Raw genomic sequence first — 21762 nt, 5'->3', positions numbered from 1 at the left:
TGGAAATAACGGGGCCAGTTATCAAAAACACGTACGACACGGATGTCAAATAGACGTTTGTCGGAGTTCGATCATAGCGAATCGAAGCCTGTCAAGCATAGTCATGACTCACCTGTTGACACTTTCCTTTTTGTTGCGAGGCTTTTTCCTTGTTTGAACAATGTTATTGCTCTGTAGCTTTAGCCGCTAGCCACGCAGCTGATTAGATTGCTGAACAAGCATTATCCCGTGGTCATGTTGATAAAGGGATTAAACATACTCCAAACAACACACGCAAAGCCCCCTTTTAACGTAGACGACACGTCAGCTACCAGTTAGATTAGGATGAGTTTACAGAGCCTGGACGCCAGAAGAAGCCATGCTAACTCCGGTTAGCCGCTTGCTCGCAGACTCGCCCACTTCGAAACTCGCGCGCGCATGAGCGCCAAACCATTGCGGTTCCATTAGGAATAACTCCTTCGTAAACAAGACTGTTCTCGTGGCCTTACATCACTAAATACGATCAATATGCGTTAAAAGACTTATATTGTTTTAAAATACTCTGTCTTGTGCATTACAAAACCACTTTAAATACATTTTCCTGCCGCAAACTCCAAGGAACCAGCTATCCACGTATCCATGGTTACTGACTACGCGGAACTTTGGGTAATGTAGTTTTTGTTTTAATAGTTGGAGCAGTGGTTTTAAAACCATTAACAAACCAACAAAATGTATCTTATTTGTTTATTTTCGTGCAAAGGGATACGAATATACTGTTAATTGTTTTTCATTAATTAAGCATGTTTCTAGAAAACCTGAACAAAACGGGCTTTTTTTGAATGTACGGTGGCTGGTGTAGGACAAGTGACAGACCCGCCCATGGACCCGAACCTCTTTCCACACGCTTCCGTATTTTGAAGCGGCCACCTGGCTGTACCAGGAAGTGTTTCTCTGCTACAGACAGAAACTGCACAGATTAAACAGTTTCCCATCCTGCTTCCCCTTGTGACAGTCATCTGATCGCGGCCAGCACCGCTGTCTGAGGGCTCCGTTCAACAATCACAATTTGAATCCCGGAGAGATGGCCTCTCCACCTCCCAGGATCAAGACAGCCATTCGAGCAGATGCAAGGTGAGTCACGCCAACATATGCTCAAACTTGTTTGTGCAATAGTTCCTGATTTGTATTGATTTTTTTGTCATTAACAGGCTGACAAACCTGAAAACTTCTTTTGAGGCAAAGTATGGAGAATCACCCCTTTTCTATGCACGTGCACCTGGAAGAGTCAATCTCATAGGTACATTCATTTCATGATTTGGTTGAGGTGACGTTGTTATTTTTTTAATGCTAAAATCTGTTGGTTAGTCATTGAGTATCCCAATACCACCACAACTACTTTAAAATACTGAACTGATGCATCTTCAAAACTGGAATATAATCCAATGTTAATTCTACAGTATTTACTCATAAACTAAAAATCATTATGGCCTATTTCTTTTTAGGAATATCATATTTTCAGATACTGTACGTTTGTGATTTATAAACTAAGATTATTTTTGTTTAAAAAGTCATGTTTATTGTATAATACGTTTAAAATATGTCTTTTCGCCGTTGAGAATAGTTTGTTTGAATCCACTTTTCCATTGTATTACATTTTATTTGTCTTTAGATGCACCGACACTCCCAGTAAAAACAAATATAGATCCATTGTCCTCAGTGATCCAAGCAAAGGAGGAGCCAGCATTTTGTTTTAAAGTCCCATTAGTCACACCAGTGCATTTGTGTTCTCATGCAAATATCAATCCGCAAAGTATCATACTAATCAAGCTTTTATCGAAATCAGAGTTGTTAGAAGAACTTAAAGTAATTTGTGATTGGCCCTCAGCTCATTCAGTAAATATAAATAAATTCAGCCAATTGATGAAACCTGACTATTGTTGCTTGGCATTTTAATACTCTATAATCTCAACAAGTTAGCTTCTCAACAAAAGGCTAATCAAAGAAAATATCTGCTCGTGACCAAAATAGCAAGTGAATGCAGAAGATTTCAGGAAATATCATTGATACACTTCATAACTCATGAATGGTCCAGCCCTTGGGATAGACTTCTGTATGTGGTCATCAGTAACTACAAGCTTGTTCAACCTTGCTGCTGTCTTAATTTACCATATTGTGTGAGTAGAGTTGGTTTTGTAAAGTTATCTTACACGTAGTCACATTTGTAAATATTTTCATATTCAACAGGAGAGCATATTGATTACTGTGGCTACTCGGTGCTTCCAATGGCCATTGAGCAGAGTATTGTGGCTGCAGTGTCGGTGAACAGTTCGGGGACAATCCACCTTGCCAACACAAATCCTCAGTACAAGTAAGATGTGAATACTTTGGATAATTACAGTGACTCAATTTCTACACGTGACACATTCACAACCGTAAACATGCAAAGCGTCACTAATCCAGGTGTCAATTTGCAGAGACTACAAAGTCTCTTGTTACGAGGACATTGCCATTGACCGAGACGATCCAAAGTGGCATTATTACTTTCTTTGTGGAGTTAAAGGTATCCAGGTAAGATGTGCATATTTCCATCTCGGTGAAAGGTGCACAATCTTCAAAGTAAAACTGTTATTTGTTGGTGCGATATCATCTCATTGAGCATCGTGTGTGTTTTGCCTTCACAGGAGACGTTTGAGAACGCTCCTTTAGTAGGGATGTCGTGTCTCGTGGACGGAACCATCCCTCCAAGTTCCGGCCTGTCCAGTTCAAGTGCCTTAGTTTGTTGTGCAGGCCTCGTTACAATGGAGGCAAATAAAAAGTCCCTCTCCAAGGTGAAAGCTCAACCAATTCATTGCATAATATAGTGACATCATGCTCTTTTCTTTATCAGTACTTTAAATCTGGATACATTATTCAGTCACCACGAAATGGGTCAGAATGTCAGACATCACTCACGTCAAAGGGTTTAACTTTTGTTGGCTTGAAGGTTTATGTTTTGCTTTAAAAAAAAAAAAAGTGACTTTGCATCCCTGCAGGTGGCTCTTGCTGAGATCTGTGCCAAATGTGAGCGCTACATCGGCACTGAGGGAGGGGGCATGGATCAGTCCATATCCTTCCTGGCAGAGGAAGGGACTGTACGTAGCTGTCCTCCAATTGACATCATTGACCAGTGTCCACTTGTTTACTTGTTTGAGAAGTGATATTTCCACAAGGAATGCCACAAGGCTGAAGATTTGCCTTTGCTCCTTCAGTGGTAGTGACTTCGATGGAGTTGTCTTTAAATGTCGATTTGACGAACGTGTTAATCTTGAATTATCTAAATCTTGTGCCAGGCCAAGCTGATCGAGTTTCAGCCTCTGCGAGCCACAGATGTCAAGCTGCCTGATGGAGCTGTGTTTGTTATCTCCAACTGTTGCGTAGAAATGAACAAAGCCGCTTCCTCTCACTTCAACATCCGTGTGGTGGAGTGCCGGATTGCCACAAAGGTACCGCCATCCTCGTCTAAAATTTACCACAATTTGTTGCTTCGTTGAGAAAATGATCTGAGTGCATTTGCCTGAAACATAAGCTATTTGCTTTCTGGAACTGTGTTGTACACTTTAGTTTTTTGTTTTTTTTTAAATGAGGTGCAACTTTGTTTGGGTAAATATGTGCCGATTTCACACTAAATATGAACCACTTAACCATTCATTCATTCATTCATTTTGGTGGATATGAATTCAGATGCTGGCGAAGGCGAGAGGCCTGGAATCGAGCATGCTCTTGAAGCTGGCTCAGGTTCAGACGGAGCTGAAGGCCTCTCTGGAGGAGATGCTGGCTCTTGTGGACGAGGTGTTGCATCCCGAGCCGTACAGCAGAGAGGAAATATGCAAAGTGCTGGGCATCGCCTCGGAGCAGTTTTCGACGGACCTGCTGAGCGCCAACACTCAGCACTGTAAGTCACAGCACTGTGTTGTGTATGTTTATAACTGACAAGTCCGGTTTGCCGCATTGGTGAGTGGTCAGTTTGTAGCCATGAGCCTGAGTTGGTTAATATTTTTAGAATTAATTAGATTTTCTTTTTTGGTTGGTTGGTTGGTTATTAATTAATGTCTTGACCCTATTGTCCATTTAATCCAGAACAAACACACTAAAGGCTGTTTGGGGTCAATGAGGTACCGAGAAAAACCTACACACACACACACACATACACACACACGGAAATTCCACATGAAATGGCACTAAACTGCAGGTTTTACATTATGAGAAATGTTTTTCTGGCGATTCTACCAGCTAAAGAGTGGCCCTTGAGATTTTTTTTTTTTTAGATGTACAGGATACACACTGGGAATCACAAGACAACCAAAGAGAGACAGACAATCACACACACTCACACTGAGGGGCAATTTCATTAACATGACATACACATATGTGCTATTCATTTACTCCTGTCTATGAATTTAGTTTATTCTTTTCTCGCTCTTTTCTAAGAAACTCGCTTGACTCCATAGGAATCCTTCAGGACCTGAAATACAAATGTTATTCCTTTGGAATTTTAACATGTCTGAATGACGACATGTTGAATTTCGGAGATGGCACCATCATTGAATCCTCAGCAGACTATTGCTTGACACCGTCATAGAAACACCGACGGTTTGGCTCGGTGGTTGTCCTCACGCAGATGAAGTGACTCCCCCTTTTCATTCATTCCCTCACCACAGTGACGCACTTCAAGCTCTACCAGCGAGCCAAGCATGTTTACAGTGAAGCTGCGCGGGTGCAACGATTTAAGAGCGTCTGCGATTCTGGAGCTGGTGATTCCATCCAGCTGCTGGGAGAGCTGATGAACCAGAGCCATGCAAGCTGCAGGGACCTGTACGAGTGCAGTTGCCCTGAACTGGACCGACTGGTGGACATCTGTCTGTGAGTAAAGACGGATTTGCAAGTTTTGTTGAACAAACTTGATCAAGCTGCTTCAAAACACACTCAAATCCTGTTAAACAACATGTGACAAGTGAAAAGGGCAAATTACATTCACAGCCGCGTCACATTTCGAGGCAGGATTTTACCATAATGGATCTATAAACCAGACATGATGTATCTCAAATAGACATTGAGGGAAGGCAGCAAAACCATCCACATCAACAGTGCAGTGAGGATTCTGACAAGATAACAAATACTGACCGTTACTCACTGCTGGTCAACTAATATTGTGAACAATAATAAACACAAATATTTACTACTTTTAGATTTAATTCAAGATTTCTAAGAAGCACTTTAAATGCTACTGTGTGAATTAAAGAGGGACGTTTAAATGCACACCAATTATTTTAATTATTAGTAAACCAAATGGTTCTGCACATTTGATTTATAGTACAGTACCTTCAGGAGATAGAGCTCCAGCGACACCCAGTGGACCAAAGTGGTATTACTGAAACCTTACAAACTGCAAGTTGTTTTTTTGTTTTTTTGTTTTTTTAATTTATGGCCACAGCATTGTTCTTATGCTCTTCATATTGTCATCACACACACACACACACACACACACACACACACACACACACACACACACACACACACACACACACACACACACACACACACACACACACACACACACACACACACACTTCTAATCAGGATTAAACATGTTGAAGGCTCTGTGTTGCTTCTTCTGGCCACAGGAAGTCCGGCGCTGTGGGTTCCAGGCTGACGGGAGCGGGTTGGGGAGGATGTGCCGTCTCCATGGTCTCCAGTGAGAAGGTGGAGTCATTCCTACAAGCTGTCCGAGATGCGTACTACCTCTGTGACCCACGGCGAGCAGCAATGGAGAAACAGAGTTTATTTGTTTCGAAGCCGGGCGGTGGAGCTGCGGTCTTTATTGAGGAGTGAAATCTGTCATATCTGTCATCTGCTCGTACCAAGGTCATTCTCTTTCAGAAATACTTGCGTACAAAGGGAATTAAATACATTTAAAGGTGATAAATGATCTTCAAATTGAGACAAAAAGCACTTATGAAATCACTACAGATTATTTTGGAATTATGAGGGCTACTATTAAAATTTTTTTTAAAGAACAATGGTCTGATTTTTGTAATTAAAAGATTTGATTAACTAATTTTCACTTCATCTTAATCTGCTTTTCTGGCAATATGTTGGTCCTGTAAGCATTTTTTTTTCCATCTCTTTGAAAGTAACATTAAAAAATACCAAACAACTCTGGATATGTAGATGATTTTTTTGTTTGTTTTTTCATTTGTTTGTATATTTTAGACCAGTTTAAATCTGTGGTCAATACCTCATATTGAGCTTCAGCTTTTACACGAGCTGGTGATCGTGGTGACTCTGCTCATGGGCCAAGGACAATTATGGTTTTGTAGAGCCTTCTCATGTTGTGGACGAGGCTGCGGAGCCTCACTGAAATCTCTAATTTGTCAAAATATTGCAGTGAAAATATAAACTCTGACAGCCCGCTTCCACCAACATACAAGAGCAGGAGCCTCGTAAAGAAAAGCAAGTGGAGTTTCTCAGGTCTGTCCGAGATTGTAGCATGTTTTACTTGGATGATGACGCTCATATCACAGGTTAAAAACTGCTTGCTTATGGATTCAGGTGCTCAGTGAATTGAGAAGATGATATAAATATAAAAAATAAACTATTCCTCAAGAAAACCTCAAGTGTAGCAGTAGAAGTAAATCCCCTTTCGGTCGTCCTTTCAATATTGTTCACAAGCTTAATTTCAGTGTTTACAATGTTTTGTATATGAGCATGTGCAGGTTGAAAGAGGGGCCAGTTCATAATCTAAGGATTTATATTTTTTTACAGATGTCAACTGTAGTTCTGATTAGAGATTAGAATTATTTTTGATAATGTCAATCTAATAATCCTGATATATATATATATATAACTGAACTGTCTTAATTTCCTGTCATGAAGAGAGGTTATGTCTTGAAAGTTATAAATAAATAACATCCTTACTGTTTCATCATCCTCACATTCTTACATGTTGTCAACATCTTACCTTGTGAAAGGAATATATAATTGTACTGTAATCAGTGGAACTGATCCTTGTTTGTTAGTGTTGAGAAGAGTTTCATTCTGAGGAAGCCAGATGCGACACTCAAATGAGTTTAGGTGATGAAAATACAAACAAATTACACTCGGTTACTGACTTTCTGTACTCTGACATAAAAGTATTACTGGATATAAAGGGTTTTCTAACGCGTTGCAAAGTATTACTGCCACAGGGATGAAGGATCTCCTGTGGTTCTCTATACTGCACATTGTTAGGCAGCCTGCTGATGCTGCTGACAATGGAGAGTCAGCGGCAGAACTGCTGATTTTCTAAACGGCAGTTCTAGAAGTACAGATATTAATCCATCCATCCATCTTCTTGACCGCTTATCCTGTTCAGAGTCGAGGGGCGATGTAGCCGATCCCAAGTTCGCTATGGGCGAGGGCAGGATTCACCCTGGATAGGTCGCCTCCAGGTTATACTGTGACAATCAATTTCCATATGCCATGACAACGTGCTTTATTTTCTAAATTACAGCTAAAAGCTTTTGCTACGATTCACATTAGGGATTGCTTCGTCTTTGGTTTTTCTCTGACTCTGCAAAAGGCATCAGGCAGAACAAATTGATAATCTTTTCACATTTTACACAACTGGAAGCGGTCAAAGTGAGCTTGCACAACAGTTCCCAACATAACCTGACCTTGTTGATTAAAAAGTGACCTATTAGCTCGGTTATCGCCCCCAGAACACGCCCCCTCTGGAAGTGTGTCTTTTCTTTTTTGTTTTGTTTAACCCCCTATTGAACAGAGCAGTAAAGTTCCTGGATGAGAAACGGCAGTCCTGACTTCTCGGTGACAGAGAGAGAAACGGAGGCAGAAACTTTCCTGAGACCTAAAGAGTGTTTGATCTGAGCTGATCAAAAGGGGGATTTCACCATACCTGAGGTCCAGGTCTGTGCTCTGTCTTATTATTTGTGTACGTCACAGTTTGTACCATCATAACGAGTGTACAAAACAATTATTTTAAAGAAAAAAAAATCTTTAGCCACTCGATTTGTTTGAGTTTAACTAAACAGAAATATAAAATAAGCTGACAGCACAAGGGGAGCTGCTGCTATTGCATGATGGAATTATTTATTGCAGGTTAGTCTTTTATTGATATATTAACAATAAACTTGCCATAACTTGTGTCTTGATGTGCAGTTGTCCGAAGTCTGTTTTCTTATCGACAACTGTTCAGCAAATATTTCTCCATCTACGTTACTCCGTGAGGTTAGTTCATCAATGTGTTGAGGATTTTTACTTTTTTAATGAATCGATGTAGTCAAACTTCCCATGTTTGCAGGGAGTTGACACTTTTTTGTATGTTTTTAATTTATAACAACCTTGGTAAGATTATATCACGAAGTATTTTGCAAATGATTAAATCTGATACCAAGATCCGGATCTAAAATCAGCTAACATTGAGTGATTATGGATCATCTGCTCACAAAAAGAACTTTTGATATGAAAATCCTGAAAGTCCGGAATGTGACCAAAATTAACGTTTTGAAATCATGCAAGCAGTGTTTGGCATGACTGGAAGTTTAGCTAGAATCTGGAGAGATTCGGCCTTGACATGTGTGAGAGATGACAGCTCTGCATTGCTTTCATTTTTGAAATACATTTTTTTTTCATGTTAATTTGATTTTTTGTGACAAATGTTAAGTGTGTTGCTTTTGTCTATTTGGTGAGTTTCCACTGTGAGGATTAAGAACCTAATCAACAGGATCTGATGATGTTTATACGTCAGAGATGTTCTTTACTTGGACTGTGGTCCGATTATAAATGATACCTGGGTGGCGGTGGCTCCGCGGTGGTGTCCTCGAGCAAGACACTCAACCCCAAATTACTCCCAGTGGATAAACTGAGCAGCTGCTTTGTAGACGTCACCACTGGTAGAAGTGAAATCTATTAATCATTTAACATGAACTTAGTTGGCCTCTTTGGAAGAGATTCAATGTCCTGCAATGAATGAGTACAAGGTGTGTATGAGATGACAGTATGATAAGTACAACAATGCGTTCAACTTACTGCCATTAAAAAGCTGAAGTTTCTCCTTCCCTCATGACCAAAACAGGGACTTTATATTGTCGACAGCTTTAACGTGTTTTTAACCAAAGAGCATCATTCATCAGTTCTTTACCAATAAACCTCTCGTCCTCGTGCTCCAGGTCCAAAATGGCTGCACTGTGTCGTCTGAGGCCGTGTCGCTCAACCGCCAACGCCACCATGTCTCACCTCCACACAAGCAGCCATGTCTGTGCCAAGCAGCATTACAAAATGCTTGTTCTCGGGGGAGGAAGTGGGGGCATCACAATGAGTGCACGGATGAAGAGGATGTTTGGAGCTGAGCATGTGGCCGTTGTGGAGCCCAGTGAGGTACAAATCATTTAGTGTATAAGCCTATACACTTCACAGCCACTTCATCTGGTACACATGTTCAATAGGACTGTATAAATGGTGTTTTTAAAAAGGTATTTATTTGATGCTAAACATAGTCTTTTCAAGAACAAAGCTGCTGCACTGGATGACATTATACCAGTGTATGTAACAAAGTGGCTGGTGATACCGTTTATGTTCTTCATTTCCAGCTTTATGTTTAATTCAGGGACATGATTTTATGTCACGCAATGCCTGTCGCTCACAACTTTCTCTGGTCACGGTCAGATGCACTACTATCAGCCGATATGGACCCTGGTTGGTGCCGGTGCGAAAACGGTAGCTTCCTCTGGTCGTCCCACTGCCAGTGTTATGCCATCGGGAGTGCAGTGGGTGAAATCCAAAGTTCAGGAAATAAACCCAGACACAAACACTGTCCGCACAGACGATGGGACTGAGGTGTGTTTGCAGTATCTTCCAGTTTGTGATATTATCAAGTTGTGAAATTTCAACGTGTGCTGGTTTGTCACTGAGTGTTTGCATGACGCTGGACATTTTTCAGATCGTCTGACATGTTTTTTCTCCTCCAGATCTCCTATGAATATTTGATTGTGGCTCTCGGTATTCAGCTCCATTACGAGAAGGTAAAATCCCCGCTTTTCCTTTCAGTGTTTTTCCTCTGCCTTGTAATGATTGACTCTTGTCTGTGACTTTATTGACATGTGGAGAAATGTGTTTTCTTCTTACAAGTAGATCAAGGGGCTGCCAGAAGGCTTTGAGCATCCAAAGATTGGGTCAAACTACTCAATCCAGACTGTGGAGAAAACCTGGAAAGCACTGCAGGACTTCAAAGAGGGCAACGCCGTGTTCAGTTTTCCAAATACGCCAGTGAAATGTGCCGGAGCTCCACAAAAGATCATGTATCTGTCAGATGCCTATCTCAGAAAGGTACTGAGACGGACCGTTTAAAGAGTGTATCAGTGGAGTTTGCAAAATCAAACTTGGTGTGCCTGATTTGAGGAGACTGACTTTACGGTCCTTTCTCAGACAGGAAAAAGGGCGAAGGCCAATGTGATTTACAACACATCGTTGCCTGTGCTCTTCGGAGTCAAGAAATATGCTGACTCATTGTGGGAAATTGTGAAACGTTGTGACCTACAAGTGAACCTCAGGCAAAACCTGATTGAAGTGCGGGCTGACAAGCAAGAAGCTGTGTTTGAAAATCTTGACAATCCAGGTGAAACCAAAGTGTTTGAGGTAATAACTTCAAGTGGCAACAGCCACTTTCAATTGTAGCCATCACCAGAGTATTCTAAACCTTCTGTGAAACACAGACACAACTGAACAACTGTTTGGGTTAAAGGGCTCCAGTGTGTAACCTGTTTCATCTTCTCTTGATCAGTATGAAATGCTTCATGTGACGCCACCAATGGGACCCAACTTGGTGATTAAAGGCAGTCCACTGGCAGATCAAGCCGGCTGGTTGGATCTCAACAAGGACACCCTCCAGCACAACAAGTACCCCAACGTGTTTGGGATTGGAGACTGTACCAGCCTGCCCACAATCAGAACTGCTGCTGCTGTAGGTCAGTAACTGAGCAGATTGAACATTGCCTCAACACAGTGCCAGGGTGTCTTTAAGCGCACAGTTCAAAGTCTGAAGAGGTATTTTCTGCATGGTAATGGAAAAGGCTGCCTCCAACATGCTCTTTCTCTATTGGGGGTCATTTGTAATTGGAATGTCCATGAACACTTCAACATATGGATAGTGCAAGAAGGGGGACCAAACCACCAGCCTTTAGATTAAAGTGTACCGACATTTGCAAAGAAATGTCATTAGACAAAATACATGGATATATTTTTTTTTCTCAGTGATGGGAAATTCCAAGCATAATTTTAGTTTTATATTATTCAGTTAGAGCAAGTCAGATTCAGTCACCTCGCAAAGTATTCCGGCCACCCCATTCTTTGCATTTCTTTATTTGATACAGTTGTGAAAGCAGTAAACAAATTAAATTTGCCAATGCAAATGACTAAATTTGCATTGGCAACAATGCATTTACAACATTGACCATGTCTAAAGCAGATGTGGTCCATTTGGTTATTTTGGGCCGATTCTCTTGAGGCTTAGGTTTAGTGTTAGCTCGGTCAACCAAATGCCTATCACAGCTGGTGACATCAACTCGAGCAGAGATGTCATCTTGTCAAAAACATTTAATTACATGAGTGAGAGGAACCGGCAGTTTGGTTAAATGTTTAAGGTTTTACTTTCTTTTTTTTTTTTAGCTCTTTGGAAGAAAATCTGATTTATTAATCAGTAACAATTCAAATAGACAGAAAAGTGACCATGTAAGCACAGCTACTGTTGCACTGAAGGGATAGCATCGCCTTAGACTCCAGTGCGACTTTTAATGGAGCTCCTGCATTTAATTTTTCATACCTCAGGTTTGATTTAATGTCTTTTTCACCGAGAAGCATTCCCGCAGCACTGCAGTAAATATTTCATTAGTCAATTTCTAGTCACATCAACAGAATTGATCACGCAGCAGTATACACCTCACCACAATGCAACACAAGTGTGAATCATCTTTTTTTTTTTTTTAATGATCTAGGATAGAATTGAGGCAAAAAACAAACAAACGTGAAACTGTTTTCTCTGTTTAGCTGCACAGTCGGCTGTCTTAAACAGAACCATCAGTAAAATACTGAAAAAGGAGAAGCCAGATAAAACGGTAAGTGTTTTATGAACGTTGAATATGACTGATGCATTTGCTTCGGAAATATGAAATCAGTCTGTTTGAAGAATGCAGAAATACATAATTAGGGTTTTCTTTCTTCCTTTTTTAAAATTGTTTAACAGTATGACGGGTACACATCATGCCCTCTGGTCACAAGCTACAACACGGGGATTCTGGCAGAGTTTGACTATAACGGACAACCGCTGGAAACGTTTCCCATCAACCAAGCAAAAGAAAGAAGGACGATGTATCACCTGAAAGCCGATTTCATGCCTCAGCTGTACTGGCATGGACTTCTTCGGTAGGTACACATGCGTACAGTATTCAGTATTATCAGTTTTCCAGAGCAGCTGCCAAATTTCTCTCTCTTTTTTTTTTTTTTTAATCTGACATCAGGGGACTGTGGGGTGGACCAGGACCTTACAGGAAACTCCTTCACCTGGGGATGAAATGAAATCTCACCAGCTATGTCCATGTCAAGAGCCAACGTTTACAGAAACGTGTTGTGGGGGGGAAAAAAATCACACTTGATGTTTGTCCTATGATCCTCAATTAGGTTTTGTACCTGACTATTGAGTCAAGTTGGATCAAGTCAGTGTAAATATTTACATATCAGTGATAATTTAAACTCCCCTTTGCAGTTGGTTGTTGAGTAAATCAATAACTCTACTTCTCGGGAGGCGATTGTCATTTCTTTTAATCGTGACATTTAATTATTTTGACATTACACGAAATGGCATTATCCACACAGTGACAGAATTATGTAGGGACAAAGAACAATATTTAATGTTCATTATTTTTTTTACTTTGTCATGTTGATCATACTTTGATCATACATTAATCAACCATGGCTGTAGCCAAAATAGCACAAAATCCCCCTTTTTTTTCTATTTATAACTGACACTCATTTATATTGGGCAGTGGTTCTCAATTGTTTTCTGTAGTGGCCCCCCAAGGCTACAGACATTTTTTCACACAGTAGCATTCACAACGGATTTCAATTGTAGACACTGGCCATTTTCAGCTTCATCTGCTTATTCTGGCACCACAGGAACAACCATGACTACCAAACTTAAACACATCTGAGAGAAATGAACACTAAACTCTAACCTTCACTAGTTTCTAGTGGCACGGGTCTCTTTAGTCTACTGTGTATGTGTTGTTGTTGATGTTTATTAGAAGCCACTGATTAATAGTTGAAGAACAACAAGGAGAATTTTCTGCAGAAATAAAGTGAGAACTCAAATCTCTATCAATCCAGAATTTGATGGTAGATCTGAAAATCAATAGCTAAGAGAAACTTGAAATGTTTTGCAAAGAAGAATGATGATAAATGAAAGTGTGCATATGTCCCAGCCTGATATTCACATATGCCGCTGTGACTGCAGCCAAAGGTTCATCCACTAAGTATGTACTTGAAGAGTTGTGAATATTGATGCCATCATTTTCTTTATCGAAATTACAGCTTTTTTGAATTGTTAAACTGACATGAGTTTGTAAACAAAAAATGTTTCTACAAAAATAATTCTTGTTCAAGGCATTTTTGCCAGATATGCCAGATTAATTTTAAAATTTTAATAAAAAAAAAAAAAGTGTAATTGTGTATATTTTTATTATGACATCAATCTCTATGACTAAATTAAACGGATTTATTTAATGTGCCTACTGCATACGACCGCCTCTGACGCAGCCGCAATACCTTTGATGTACACCAGGGAGCGGAAGTTCACTGACAAAATAAGTTGTTTACACCGGGATTAAGAAAATATATATATTCTATTCTATTCTATTCTAATCTGATTTTTAATTCAGAATAGTTTCACCCTAATGACATATTTTAAGAGATGTGGGGGTTTTATTTCTGGCGTTTGTTCGCATTTTATAAATGCAAGTTCTTGAAATATGTTTAATAACATATTTTCCCCGTTTGTTTTATAAGCGGAAGCTCCTCTTATGACTATCATGCTTTGTTTTTTTTCAATACATGAATTGTTTGTTTTTGTTTTTTCTGTTATAACAGTCAAAAAACTTATTTAATTAACTTTACAGTGGTATTCACGTTTTTCAAAGTCTGTGACATTGAATCTTAATTATATTGTGTATGAATACAAACAGATGTGAGGTCAGCGACGTTTCATTAAAAAAATGTTAGATTAAAAATCCAATCATGTTATTTATTGAACTAATTTACTAGGGGCTTCAAGTGAGCATAGCGCAGACATCTTCATTGCACTGCAAAATAAAAATAAAACTCCGTATTCTGGGTTAACAAACCCTAAAACATGTAAAATTATAATTTCTCTGGCGAGATGAGTAGTGAACTTTCGAACAAGCACAGATAAGAATCTGCGAATCTGAAAGATAATATCTCCCGTTGTTTCACCAACTTTGATAAAGTCATGACCTTTAACTAACGGGATGGATGGTCGCTTCTGATTGGTCTAACGTCTGACCATCCCCACGAGCGTGAGAAGACCAGAGGAGACTTCTCGATTTCTACACAAGCGCCACCCGGTGAGCAACATGAGCGGGCGGGTAAGCGAAAGCGGGGTTACGTCGGGTGAACACTGACTGAACAGTGCCAGTTTCGACTCCTTGGAGACAGAGGGAGATCTGGAGAGACTTTGCTCGGACCTGTTCTGTGTTTTGAGCTGAGCCGACGGTGAAACGGGGGTCTCACCGCACCGGTGGTCCAGGTCGGTGTGATTATGCAAGTTTCTTTTCCGCGGAAGTGAATGTTACTGAAAAGTGTGGCTGCGCTCAGAAGTGTGACGCAGGAGTGACCTTCCTAGTTGTACCCAGTAGTGTAGAAGTCCAGGGTATACGCAGTTATTTCTCAGTCAGCATTGCTCAGAGTGGTGGTGCCCAAACCCTGCTGCGTGTGTTATTAGCTCTCTCCCTGCTTCAACACACCTGGTTGCATTGACAGGCTAATTATTGGGCTCTGTGTCCTTGCTGATGACAGAATCGTTGGATTCGGGTGTTGACGCAGGGAGAGAGCTAAAATACGCATTACGGGTTCTCCAGAAGTGCCGTTGCTCCACTCCCACCTCTTCCAAAACACACCTGACGCACCACTCTGATGAGGCCACGACCCGCCCGAGTCTGCCTCCGATTGGCTCAGACTCGCTGCATTCCCTGATTTGAATGGCTACTGTACATGTCTCCTGCGCAGCACGAGGGCTGACGAGCCAATCAGAGGCAGTGTGTGTCATGACGAGGCAAATATTGTTAACTAACAAATTGTGCCGAAATTACGTGACATTGTACAGAAGCATATTGCATTCACATGGAAAAAATAAAATCCGGCTGTTTTTCTCAATTAACAAGGTAATTATCTCATAATTATGAGACAAAATAAATTGTTGTTAAAAAATTTGACTTTTTTTTTTTCTGATTTAGTGAGATGCTGGTTTTCTGAGGGGGAAAAAAAGTGTGTTTTCTGAATTAATGAGATGATGGTTTTCTTAAAAAATAAGCCAGTGTTGCATGATCAGCAGGAGACAAGTGAAGGCTGCACCGATTCTGGTGACACTGCAGTGAATACCAGTGATGTTATTAGACATATTTGTCTTCGCTGTTGCAGGGGTTTGTAATTTGCAGACTGTCCTTGTGCTCTGGTCACACAACTTTTGGTGCCATCCACAATGATTGTCCGTGGAAAGTCCGTCCTGTACTGTACCATAACGTACTGTACTAGCACATAAGGCTCAGGGGAAGCTCGGCTATAGAGAACAATGTTATTTCTGCTCAAAAGAGCTTGTAGAAACTTGTCCATGTCACACCAATGGGAAAGAAGTTTTGTTTGTGTGTTGAGGATGTTTTGTGAAAGAGTTATTGATGCCAGAAGTCCGAATCTGTGAACGTCATGCCAACTTAACCGAACTATAAAAAGTCTGGGCCTCGATTCTGATCGAAGCGTAACCTGCCTGAATGCATTTCAGACGAATCATGGCGATTCATCCTATATCCATGAAGCATGCCATGTCTGTCCAATTGTTCCAGAACAACACTGCAATGTCCAACAGATCTTAACAGCCACAGATTCCTGAGGTGCCTGTGCCTGGATCAATCTTAAGAGTAGGGGCATGCTCGTTTCCTACACTGGTCGAGCAGAGCTTCTGCTCGGAATGAGAGGCACCACTGTCCCATTAATGTACTAAAACATGTTAAGGCAATACATTTATATAGACACTGAGCAAGCATTATTGATGGATTTTTTTTGTCCAATAGTGCCAGTCTTGCATGCCAGCAAACTCCATAACCCCCCCCTTCCCTAAAAAAGTGACAAAAATCAACCATGTACCTGCTTCTCTAGGGAAGACTACACTGTTTTTACCTTCATTATAACTCCAGTGCATGTTGACATCAGCAGGTTGCACGAGATTTGTTGGCGGAGTTTATAATCTGTTTAAAAGAAAAGTCAAACTCCATGTCGCAACACGTAGAGCACCGAATGCAGTGTGTCCCGTCATAAAACAGCTTCTCTGTTGAATGTTGTTAGTGGTGTTTTTATTGAGATGTGTCCTGGCAACCACCAACAACAATAATCAAAGATAAAAAAACAAAACTCTTCTATTTTTACAGTTTGGCTTTAAGACGGTCTTTGTACCAGTTCAACTATCATTTAGCAAGATTTTATAATCCATATCTGTCGATAGACTCGCCTATAAACCATCTATCAATCATCTAGTTTTATAGATGCCATGTTGTTGAGTATCCTTCCCTTTTTTTATGAGTCACTGTCATCAAACTTGTTCTCGTACTTGCAGGCAGTTAACGCTTTCTTTCTTTTGATTTTTTTTCTAAAAGCATATTTTATATATATTTAATAACCCAAGCACAGGTAACATATTAGGTGGTTTGAAAAAATCTGGAAAAACAAGCATCATCTCGGCTCAGAGAGTAAGCATACAAGAGTACCCCCCCCTTGCTGTAAATGTTAGAGTGAGCTTGTCTGTCTGTCTGTTTGCACCATGACTTGTTCAGGCTTCAGATTATCAGCCATAAACACCTGGGATTGGATCCAGCAACAGTTCAAAACAAAAACTACTCTCTCATTAAAAAAAAAAAAAAAAAAGCAGTTTGGAAGATGGATGGAAGCTTTTATGTTTCAGGTGTTTTCATTGTTACCAAATCTTCTATTCTCTAAGTAACTGCTTCAAACTTGTACTTGTTGACAAACATACTTTTTTGCTTATGGATCATCTGTTAACAACAATAACTTTTGAAATGAAACTACTGTATCTGTATTGTGCATTCTGGTGACTAGAGTTGGAGAAATAAGTCTTAGAACATCTTTTACTTTCTAAGAATTGGTTTAGTTTATTTTCAACTGTTTGGTGAGTTTCCACTGTTAGGATTTAATACTTAATCAACAGGATCTGTGATGTGCATCTCTTAATAGAGAGCAGGACGTGTTTATCTGTCAAATGTGTAATTGTATTATTTACTCAGACAGTAGTCCAGTTATAAACAATGTCTACTTTTGTGAGCTTGATTGAAAGCATATAATAAGTACGATGATGGGTCCAACCCATTGCCATTAAAAAGCTGAAGTTTCTCCTTCCCTCATGACCAAAACAGGGACTTTATATTGTCGACAGCTTTAATGCGTTTTAACCAAAGAGCATCATTCATCAGTTCTTTACCAATAAACCTCTCGTCCTCGTGCTCCAGGTCCAAAATGGCTGCACTGTGTCGTCTGAGGCCGTGTCGCTCAACCGCCAACGCCACCATGTCTCACCTCCACACAAGCAGCCATGTCTGTGCCAAGCAGCATTACAAAATGCTTGTTCTCGGGGGAGGAAGTGGGGGCATCACAATGAGTGCACGGATGAAGAGGATGTTTGGAGCTGAGCATGTGGCCGTTGTGGAGCCCAGTGAGGTACAAATCATTTAGTGTATAAGCCTATACACTTCACAGCCACTTCATCTGGTACACATGTTCAATAGGACTGTATAAATGGTGTTTTTAAAAAGGTATTTATTTGATGCTAAACATAGTCTTTTCAAGAACAAAGCTGCTGCACTGGATGACATTATACCAGTGTATGTAACAAAGTGGCTGGTGATACCGTTTATGTTCTTCATTTCCAGCTTTATGTTTAATTCAGGGACATGATTTTATGTCACGCAATGCCTGTCACTCACAACTTTCTCTGGTCACGGTCAGATGCACTACTATCAGCCGATATGGACCCTGGTTGGTGCCGGTGCGAAAACGGTAGCTTCCTCTGGTCGTCCCACTGCCAGTGTTATGCCTTCGGGAGTGCAGTGGGTGAAATCCAAAGTTCAGGAAATAAACCCAGACACAAACACTGTCCGCACAGACGATGGGACTGAGGTGTGTTTGCAGTATCTTCCAGTTTGTGATATTATCAAGTTGTGAAATTTCAGCGTGTGCTGGTTTGTCACTGAGTGTTTGCATGATGCTGGACATTCTTAATATCGTCTGACATGTTTTTTCTCCTCCAGATCTCCTATGAATATTTGATTGTGGCTCTCGGTATTCAGCTCCATTACGAGAAGGTAAAATCCCCGCTTTTCCTTTCAGTGTTTTTCCTCTGCCTTGTAATGATTGAGTCTTGTCTGTGACTTTATTGACATGTGGAGAAATGTGTTTTCTTCTTACAAGTAGATCAAGGGGCTGCCAGAAGGCTTTGAGCATCCAAAGATTGGGTCAAACTACTCAATCCAGACTGTGGAGAAAACCTGGAAAGCACTGCAGGACTTCAAAGAGGGCAACGCCGTGTTCAGTTTTCCAAATACACCAGTGAAATGTGCCGGAGCTCCACAAAAGATCATGTATCTGTCAGATGCCTATCTCAGAAAGGTACTGAGACGGACCGTTTAAACAGTGTATCAGTGGAGTTTGCAAAATCAAACTTGGTGTGCCTGATTTGAGGAGACTGACTTTACGGTCCTTTCTCAGACAGGAAAAAGGGCGAAGGCCAATGTGATTTACAACACATCGCTGCCTGTGCTCTTCGGAATCAAGAAATATGCCGACTCATTGTGGGAAATTGTGAAACGTTGTGACCTACAAGTGAACCTCAGGCAAAACCTGATTGAAGTGCGGGCTGACAAGCAAGAAGCTGTGTTTGAAAATCTTGACAATCCAGGTGAAACCAAAGTGTTTGAGGTAATAACTTCAAGTGGCAACAGCCACTTTCAATTGTAGCCATCACCAGAGTATTCTAAACCTTCTGTGAAACACAGACACAACTGAACAACTGTTTGGGTTAAAGGGCTCCAGTGTGTAACCTGTTTCATCTTCTCTTGATCAGTATGAAATGCTTCATGTGACGCCACCAATGGGACCCAACTTGGTGATTAAAGGCAGTCCACTGGCAGATCAAGCCGGCTGGTTGGATCTCAACAAGGACACCCTCCAGCACAACAAGTACCCCAACGTGTTTGGGATTGGAGACTGTACCAGCCTGCCCACTGCCAAAACTGGTGCGGCTGTCGGTTAGTAACCATGTCATCAGATGGAACATTGCTTCAACACAGCGCCGGAAAGTCCAACATTACTACACACCGTTCAAAGTTGTATTTCATGATTGTTCTTTATAGATTTGTAATCCAGTACTCATAGTACATGTATTGCAAAATAGCACATTTACGCAACACAATGACACCATAAACCACACCCTTTTCAGATGATAACGTTTTGCCATTTCAAATGGTGTTGTTTTTTTTTATTGTTACCTCTGTTATAGTATTAGGACTTCACTTATTTGAAGTATTCTCACAGCGTCACACTCCTGTCTTCACTGAAGTCCAGTTTTAGTCACATCCACATACCCAAAATGCAGAACTTGGAGGGGGGGGGGGGGGGGATCCTGGGTGGAACAGGAAGTTACTTCTTTGTTTTCTCTTTCTAGCTGCGCAGTCTGCTATCTTGAACAGAACTATTGGTAAAATACTGAAAAATGAGAAGCCAGATAAAAAGGTAAGCGTTTCATGAACATTGAATATGACTGATGTATTTGCTTCAGAAATAGGAATAAAAACAATAATTGGGGTTTTCATTTCTTGTGTTTTTTTTTTTTTTTTAACAGTATGACGGGTACACGTCATGCCCTCTGGTCACAAGCTACAACACAGTGATTCTAGCAGAGTTTGACTATAACGGACAACCGCTGGAAACGTTTCCCATCAACCAAGCAAAAGAAAGAAGGACGATGTATCACATGAAAGCCGATGTGATGCCTCACCTCTACTGGCATGGACTTCTCCGGTACGTACATAGTTGTGTGTTGTTATTCAGTATTACCAGGGTTTTCCAGAGCTGCTGCCAAATATCTCTCTCTTTTTCTGTCTCTCCAACACCAGGGGGCTGTGGGGTGGACCAGGACCTTACAGGAAACTCTTTCACCTGGGGATGAAATGAAATCTCACCAGCCATGTGCACATCTATTGGAAAAGGAGCGCTTGATATTTTTCATGCTTAAATGGCTTTTTGTACTTGTTGAATCAAGCGATTAAAGATTTTTCATATGTCAACAGTGGTTTGAAATACTTATTTGTTGTAAATCCCACTCTATCCAAGTAATTGTCATTGTGTCCTTGAGCAAGGCACTTTACCCACGTTGTGCATGAATGGTGCATGAATGATGGTGGTGGTCAGAGGGGCCTCTGTCGGCGTGCCCCAGGGCAGCTGTGGCTACAACGTAGCTTACAACCACTGATGGGACTGGTGTGAATGAATCATAGTTTGAGTAAGCCTAAAAAAAAGTGCTATATAAATCCAAGAATTATTATTATTATTATTATTATTATTCCCTCACACACTCCAAAATAAATGCCTGAACCTAGAATTTCCCAAAGGCCTCTATGTTGGAAAGATTACATGTCCAAGGTGTCTCCGTCCACTGTTAGCTGCATCATGTGTTATTTCCTCATTCTTAGCCAGCGGGGGTGTGGTTGAGAGGCTGTGACCAGCCTGACCACCAACGAAGGAAGAGCCAAGTCTAAACCACAGCTACTCCCCCAGACCAATCATTCAGTAGCATATTGTAGATAAGGTCATGTATGCTTGTAAACATTGTTCTGTGTCATAAGGTTGGCCGCAGAATAACCGCTCACTGGTGGCAGTTTTCTGAACTGAATAAGAACCTTTGTACAAACCTGAATTTCAATAAATGGTGGTAGACGTCGCCAACTAAGAATAAGCTTTGTGGTCCTTCAATCACAAATCGAGTAGCCTGATCTGACTTTTTTTTTAACATGCATTGCATATGCTCCCAGGAAGAGCTGACATTTAATCCATATTGATACAATTTGAAACATTCTCTGTCAAAGTGCCGTGAAAGGACTTTGTTGTATTTGGCGCTATATAAATAAAGTTTAATTTGATTGAAATACTGCAAATGACATGCTAAATGACATATACAGTGCAAAGCATGTGTATTTGATCGGTAAATTATGCACTGCACTGTTTCTATGCACATTATCATTTTTGGAAATGTATTATTTAGTTAAAAGGGGATTCTGGGCTTTATCTGAGATCTGGTCCCTTCAAAGGCCTTACACAGGCAGAAGTTGTTTTTATCTGCATCCAAGCTTGAGTCACAAATGGTCTTTGAAATCTCCAACTTTCTGAGCTGTGTTTTTAAGTTTCCTGCGA

General features: G+C 40.7%; 3 protein-coding genes across 3 annotated transcripts; all 3 read left to right on the top strand.

The window, feature by feature from the left end:
* The first annotated feature begins 975 nt into the window (after positions 1 to 975).
* On the top strand, positions 976 to 6156 carry galk2 (galactokinase 2). Its single transcript, XM_080504666.1, has 10 exons — positions 976 to 1110; positions 1188 to 1276; positions 2224 to 2347; positions 2454 to 2547; positions 2661 to 2807; positions 3012 to 3110; positions 3309 to 3461; positions 3700 to 3910; positions 4677 to 4878; positions 5640 to 6156. The coding sequence occupies exons 1-10, from the start codon at positions 1061 to 1063 to the stop codon at positions 5845 to 5847; spliced, it is 1377 nt and encodes a 458-aa protein (XP_080360792.1). The 5' UTR covers positions 976 to 1060; the 3' UTR covers positions 5848 to 6156.
* A 3027-nt stretch (positions 6157 to 9183) lies between these two features.
* Positions 9184 to 12643, top strand: LOC308136352 (sulfide:quinone oxidoreductase, mitochondrial-like). Its single transcript, XM_080504670.1, has 9 exons — positions 9184 to 9390; positions 9679 to 9849; positions 9981 to 10034; positions 10144 to 10338; positions 10438 to 10647; positions 10793 to 10976; positions 12055 to 12122; positions 12251 to 12429; positions 12525 to 12643. Exons 1-9 carry the CDS (start codon positions 9190 to 9192, stop codon positions 12580 to 12582), a joined length of 1320 nt encoding a protein of 439 aa, XP_080360796.1. The 5' UTR covers positions 9184 to 9189; the 3' UTR covers positions 12583 to 12643.
* Positions 12644 to 14636: 1993 nt separating this feature from the next.
* sqor (sulfide quinone oxidoreductase) lies at positions 14637 to 20639 on the top strand. Its single transcript, XM_080504668.1, has 10 exons — positions 14637 to 14824; positions 17808 to 18015; positions 18304 to 18474; positions 18606 to 18659; positions 18769 to 18963; positions 19063 to 19272; positions 19418 to 19601; positions 20018 to 20085; positions 20195 to 20373; positions 20469 to 20639. Exons 2-10 carry the CDS (start codon positions 17815 to 17817, stop codon positions 20524 to 20526), a joined length of 1320 nt encoding a protein of 439 aa, XP_080360794.1. The 5' UTR covers positions 14637 to 14824; positions 17808 to 17814; the 3' UTR covers positions 20527 to 20639.
* The last annotated feature ends 1123 nt before the right edge of the window (positions 20640 to 21762 follow it).

This window comes from Blennius ocellaris (genome assembly GCF_963422515.1).
Source record: "Blennius ocellaris genome assembly, chromosome: 11".
Taxonomy (NCBI): domain Eukaryota; kingdom Metazoa; phylum Chordata; class Actinopteri; order Blenniiformes; family Blenniidae; genus Blennius; species Blennius ocellaris.
Note: the sequence above shows the minus strand (reverse complement) of the source record. Positions and strands in the feature narration are given on the sequence as shown.

Bases quoted from the DNA above. Each gene is read 5' to 3' on its own strand.
- galk2 (XM_080504666.1), top strand. From the start codon at position 1,061: ATGGCCTCTCCACCTCCCAGGATCAAGACAGCCATTCGAGCAGATGCA. The intron at 1,277-2,223 runs GTACATTCATTT...CATATTCAACAG, and splicing joins TGGAAGAGTCAATCTCATAG to GAGAGCATATTGATTACTGT. The intron at 3,911-4,676 runs GTAAGTCACAGC...CCCTCACCACAG, and splicing joins GAGCGCCAACACTCAGCACT to TGACGCACTTCAAGCTCTAC.
- sqor (XM_080504668.1), top strand. From the start codon at position 17,815: ATGGCTGCACTGTGTCGTCTGAGGCCGTGTCGCTCAACCGCCAACGCC. The intron at 18,016-18,303 runs GTACAAATCATT...GGTCACGGTCAG, and splicing joins CCGTTGTGGAGCCCAGTGAG to ATGCACTACTATCAGCCGAT. The intron at 18,964-19,062 runs GTACTGAGACGG...GTCCTTTCTCAG, and splicing joins CAGATGCCTATCTCAGAAAG to ACAGGAAAAAGGGCGAAGGC.
- LOC308136352 (XM_080504670.1), top strand. From the start codon at position 9,190: ATGGCTGCACTGTGTCGTCTGAGGCCGTGTCGCTCAACCGCCAACGCC. The intron at 10,035-10,143 runs GTAAAATCCCCG...TCTTACAAGTAG, and splicing joins TTCAGCTCCATTACGAGAAG to ATCAAGGGGCTGCCAGAAGG. The intron at 10,648-10,792 runs GTAATAACTTCA...TCTCTTGATCAG, and splicing joins GTGAAACCAAAGTGTTTGAG to TATGAAATGCTTCATGTGAC.